The sequence below is a fragment of the Quercus robur genome, chromosome 4 (assembly GCF_932294415.1).
Source record: "Quercus robur chromosome 4, dhQueRobu3.1, whole genome shotgun sequence".
NCBI lineage: Eukaryota > Viridiplantae > Streptophyta > Magnoliopsida > Fagales > Fagaceae > Quercus > Quercus robur.
Window position 1 is genome coordinate 41,748,065 of NC_065537.1, and position 6,013 is coordinate 41,754,077.

General features: G+C 37.2%; 1 protein-coding gene and 1 pseudogene across 1 annotated transcript; both read right to left on the minus strand.

The window, feature by feature from the left end:
- Window positions 1-3,226: 3,226 nt before the first annotated feature.
- On the minus strand, window positions 3,227-4,153 carry LOC126721893 (CBL-interacting serine/threonine-protein kinase 7-like; annotated as a pseudogene).
- Window positions 4,154-4,826: 673 nt separating this feature from the next.
- Window positions 4,827-5,255, minus strand: LOC126721894 (uncharacterized). The gene has a single exon (XM_050424973.1). The coding sequence runs from the start codon at window positions 5,253-5,255 to the stop codon at window positions 4,827-4,829; it is 429 nt and encodes a 142-aa protein (XP_050280930.1).
- Between the last annotated feature and the right edge of the window lie 758 nt (window positions 5,256-6,013).

Sequence of the window (6,013 nt, forward strand, 5' to 3'; positions counted from 1 at the left end):
CACTTACAACCTTTCTCAGCCTATAGTTACCATAACATCAACATTCACCACCTTGCTTACACCTCCTACTCCATAAACGTCCCATAACTGACCAGGACAGCCACTCCCTCTGAAACCCTTGGTTTGTTTATTACTTTGCTCGCGGTTTAGCTTTCCTTAAGCTCACCACTCATCATCTTCAGCCTACACTCGTCTAATTTAAGATATTCTCCTCACCCCTCTACACAACCACAGCTCAAAAATGTCCTCCAACTAGACACAAACGGCCCATTACTCACAAAAAGTTTCAATCTCAGTGTTAATCTCATCTCACTCAAAATAGCCCACATTCACCTCATTCATGCCTTATTATTATACACTCACCAAAATCTTAGTTTAATACTTGCTGCACTGAGCTGGGGATCTTTCTCTCCCTTTATTCTATCCTATTTTTCCTCTTTTATTTGTAGCTATGGAGCCTTTAATCATTGTTTATTATTATGATGAAGAATATAATATATTTGTAACAATTGAATTTTTCCCTCACAATTGATGTAATGATGGCTGAAAGTACTATAATTCCCTTGACCAAAACACACAAGGACTCCCAGGAGTGAACATTTTCCTAAATTTATTTAATCATTGACTGTTAGACTCTAAGTATAATTTCACCCCTATCACTGGAGATAATACTGTACCGCTAGAGAACTGATTTGAACTATGACGCCGTAAAAAGACTAATAATATAACAAATTAACAGTACTAACGTGTTTATTGGGCTTTATTGTTGTCTTCTTATTAGGGTGCAGCCTCTATCTCTTGCTGGGGTGGACTTACACCACACCGATAGCCTTTGGGCTTTATTTCAAGGGCCCATCGTTGAGTTTCAGCTTGGCTACCCCATATTCTATTTGGGAACATCAGAAATTTTCCCCTCTACAACATTTAACAAAGAAATGGATTACCTAGTGTTTCATGAGCTTCTATAGATTGTGGGTTTTAGTGATATAGAAGCTAGGACTTATGAGTAGAGGGTTTCAGTGAGGTAGGGTGCCCGGAGTGTTTGGGTGAGTGTGTGGATTTAGGGGGAAGAACTGAGGGAGAAGAATCCTTATTTGGACGAGGAATTTGGTGGAGGATGAGGAATTGAGTGTAGAGGAAAAATCAATGTGAGGAATTGAGAGTGTCTCTATGGTGAGTGTGAACGACTAAGAGTGGAGAGTGGTGAGAGTGTGAGTCAATGATAGCGTGAAGCGAATTTTGCTTTTATGAAATCAAGCCTTTAAGGGTCGAGTTCCAGGTGGATTAAAAAACCATGTCATCTACATCAGAACACGGAAATCGAGTCTCTAAGGGTCGATATGGAAATTGAGCCTCTAAGGGTCGAGTTTCAGGTGGATAAAAAATCACGTCATCTACATCAGAACGCGGATATTGAGCCTTTAAGGCTCGAGTTCTTAGGGGTAAATCGAGTCTCTTAAACTTGAAATGCTAGTTTAATATATAGTTTAGAAACGTTTCTAACTAACTATGGGCCTGTTTTGTAACGTTGTTTTTTTTTTTTTTTTTTGGATAAAAAGGTAAGTTATTTTATTATTATAAAGGAAATTCAGGCTGGAATACAACATCCAAATCACTAGGTAGTTCTTCCACTCATACATCAATATCTGCAATTGAAACTGCTCTCCTAGCTAAGGCATAAGCCAACCTATTACCATCCTGGGAAACATGCAAGAACTAACAATGCCGCAAAGACTCTCCGAGCCTTCTAGTGTCTTCAATCACTTGACCAAATAAAGTATTGCAACGACCCGAACTAGCTAAAGCTTGCATAACCCGAAGACAATCTCCTTTAACAAGCACATTGGATAGACTCAATTCCTTAGCAAAAACCATTGCTCTCCTTGCCGCCAAGGCCTCTGCCATCTCCACAGATTGTGTAATGTTGTTTGTATTTTTTGGAAATACGTGTAGGCAAAAAAGTGTGTAAAAATACATGTAATATATATATATATATATATATATAATAGGTAAAGCTGAGAGAAATTCAAATTAAAATTCCAAATTAGAGTTCAAATTTTGTGCCATGTGTCCTAAATTATTTATTCTTAAAGAGTTTTATTTCTTAATTTTAGAATAAAATGTGGGACCATATCATAAATATTTATTCAAATGAGTTATTAAGTACAAAAACCAAAGAGTCTAGAATAAATAAATTGTAAAAAAAAAAAGTACTTCACAATAATTTTTTTTTTAAATAGACAATTTACATTTTATACCTAATAATATTTTTACAAATTTTTTTAAAGAGTTAACAAAATATAAAAATGACTATCAATAATATTTAAATTATATACATATGAATTATATTATGTGTCTTATGGTATATCTTTAAGTGTATCCATGCATATGCATGGGTTACAAGCTAGTATATTATTTAAAAACTAAAACCACCGCACACCCTTGGTGTGGTGGTAGTATAAGTGCTTATGGGGTGTGGGGGCAAGGGTCAGGGTTTAAGTCTTAGGAGGAAGATTCACGTATATACACTTAGGGTACGTTTGGTACACTGAATTTGGATTACGACAGACATTGTAATCTTGTAATGTAATAACTAAACCTATTCATTAGTTTGGTTGTGAGTTTTAACATTAGAATGAAACTTAGGGTGAGTTTGGTTCGGCTTTCAAAAGTTGGGCTTTTTGAAAAAGTTGAGTTTTCAAAAAGTGCATAATGAAAAAGTGCTTTTTCAAAAAGCTGAGTATTTGGTAAAAACTGTTAAAAAGTAGGGATAATTACAGTAAACCCACCTGAGGTTTGGCCCGATTACACTTTACCTACCCGTGGTTTAAAACTTATCACTTTGCCCACCTGAACTTCAATCTGTTACCCATCCGTTACCCACCTCTCCCTTTGCCGTTAGAAAAACATATTTTTAAAGAAAAACAAACATAACAAAGATCAAAAAGTTAGAGTTTTTTATTTCTTAAGAACTTCTATGAGAACAAATTTTCTCAATGCAAAATGAAATTTAACCAATCTCCATGTTAAACAAAAGATATATGCAAATAATAACAAAAACACCAAGGACAAGGACAACATTGTCAAAACTGGCTTGGTTTCTTCCCTAACCTGGTTTCTCAATCCCATAATCTTCACCATCACTCCCAGAACCAGAAGTTAAACTTGAATTCAAATTCAAATTCAAATCCGCACCACTTTCCCCAAACCCCACTTCCTTCCAATCCTATCCAACAACCCACACCCTCAATGGCGCAATCAGCCTCTCCTCCACACTCCAATGCCAACAATCTCCACTTCCCTTACACCCTTTTCTCTCAAATTCAGAACATTGATGTGAAAACCAATCTGGGAACCGATATTCTCATCGATGGATTTTCTTGTACATCGTAACAATGTTACTGTCATCGAACGGAAGATAACCTGTGAGAAACACAAAGAGAATAACCCCACAAGACCACGCGTCAGCTTTCGACCCATCGTAGCTGCGCTACCGACGGACAACCTCAGGAGCCGTATAAGCCGGGGTCCCACAAGTCGTATGAAGCAAGCCATTTTTGAGCTGTTCGGGCAAAGCCAAGAGACCGAAGTCAGAGACTTTGAGGTTTCCGTCTTTGTCCAGCAGGATATTCTGCGGCTTCACATCGCGGTGAGCGACGTCGTTTTTGTGACAGAAGCTTAGAGCCGAAACGAGCTGGTGAAAGTATCGGTGCGTGGCTGGCTCGGCGAGTTTGCCTCGGCGCGAGATTTTGTAGAAGAGTTCGCCACCGGTTGCGAGTTCGACCACGAGATAGATCTTGGTCTTCGTGGCCATGACTTCGTGGATTTTAAGGATGTTTGGATGGTCGTGGAGTCGTTTCATGGCTAACACCTCTCAGATTATCCAAGGTTCCATTGCGGCGTCAATGGTTTTCGACTTGTCGATGATTTTGACGGCCACAGAGGTGTCGTCCTTTAGGGACTGGGCCTGGTAGACCTTGGCAAAGCTGCCACGGCCCAGTGATTTTCCCAGTTTGTATTTGCCAAGAAGAGTGGTGGATGGTGGTGGTGGCGGCGGCGGCGGTGGGATCCCTTCCATCGTGGTGGGTGGAGGGAGAGTAGGGGAGTTTTAACTTTTAAGAGGCAGTGGAAAAAGGCAAAAGAGTAGGCCACAATGCACATCAATGCTTGAGAAGTTCTTAAACAATAAAAAACCCTAACTTTTTGATCTTTGTTATGTTTGTTTTTCCTTGAAAATATGTTTTTCTAACGGCAAAGAGAGAGGTGGGTAACAGATGGGTAACGGATTGAAGTTCAGGTGGGCAAAGTGATAAGTTTTAAACCACAGGTAGGTAAAGTGTAATCGGGCCAAACCTCAGGTGGGTTTTCTGTAATTATCCCTAAAAAGTACTTTTTGAAAAAGCTGAGCATTTGGCTAGCACTATAAAAGTTACAGTTTGAGGGATAAATTACCAAAAAGGACAATGTATATATAAGGGAGTTTATTTCATACTTAAATCAACTATTCCATATACTTACTAAAAAGAAAAAAAAATAATAATATATAATTGGTATTATTTTAATAATGTTTGGGCAATTTTTCTTTTTTAGTGTCATAATTATTTGTTATTACCATTAATGACTTCTTATCAATATTAATTAAATCTAAATAATTTTCATCATCATGAAGCACAAAATGAAAATGTAAAAAGATGATAAAATATACACCAATAATCCAAGTTTAAATTGTACTACATAAAAATGTAAAAAGATGATAAAATACATACCAATAACCCAAGTTTAAATTGTACTACATGATATTAAAAAAAAAAAAAAAAAGACAACCACTAATGGTTATCCCCCCAAATGGAATCAGCAATAGAATCACGAAGAACCACCATCGCAGGGTTTGTTAAAGTTCCTGAGTTCTGCTCAGAACTGCTACCTGCTTCACTATTATGTTCTCTTCTAGAAATTGAATCTCGATTGGCGTTTATGAAGCTCCTATCATCCCTATCATTTAGTCTAACAAAATTATAAAGAGCCATAGTAGCAGACACAATAAGTATTTGGATATGGAATGGAAAAGATGGCATGTTTCTGATAATTCTCCATTTATTCTTCCACACACCAAAAGTGCGCTCAATCGTACATCGAAGAGATGAGTGAGCATGATTAAATTTTTCATGTCTAGTTCTAGGGCTTCCACCTCTCCTTCGAAATTCCTGAAGATGGTATGATATCCCCTTGTATGGTGCCAAATAGCCTTTCATCATTGGGTATCCAGAATCAACTACATAATATTTCCCTAGAAAAGAAAATTCAATTGCATTAACACACACATAATATGTCATTATAATGAACAATTGATTAACCATGGCACAAACCTGGTGGTAGGTGCGGAAAGTTGTTACTTTGTTTACGAATGGAATCAAGAAAAATGGAGGTGTCGTGTGCTGCACCTTCCCATCCAAGTAAAACAAATGTGAATAACATATCAAAGTCACATGCAGCCATCACATTTTGGGTTGGATATCCCTTTCTTCCAAAGTATGGAATGGACTTCTCAGTAGGTACAACCGCTATCACATGTGTGCCATCAATCGCACCGATGCAATCCTAATAAAAACATTAATAGTTTTTAGTTCCACATGCATTGTATTATCTTATAGACAATAGCACTTATTCAAATATAAAATAATATACATACTTTGAAATGTGGCCAATAAATTGGATGGTCTTGTATTTTGGTTGGAACTTCACTAAAAGTTGGATCTAAAGGCTTTACATATGCAGCTGTAAAGCGAGCACCCAACAAAGTGATCATCTTCTCAAAATGTCTACTTATGGTTTCACCCGAATGCTGAAATATTTCTTGAACCATTCGGTTACATGTTCCATGACCAAGTATCAGTAAACAGATTGCCACTGACTCTTTTAACCTTATATTCCTTGAATGTTGAAGTCCATAATTATGTTGTAAAACTTGACACAAATTATGAAACACCTCCTTTTTCATTCTAAACATATTGTA

Excerpts from the sequence above, each read along its gene's own strand:
- LOC126721894 (XM_050424973.1), bottom strand. The coding sequence starts at position 5,255 with ATGATGAAAGGCTATTTGGCACCATACAAGGGGATATCATACCATCTT.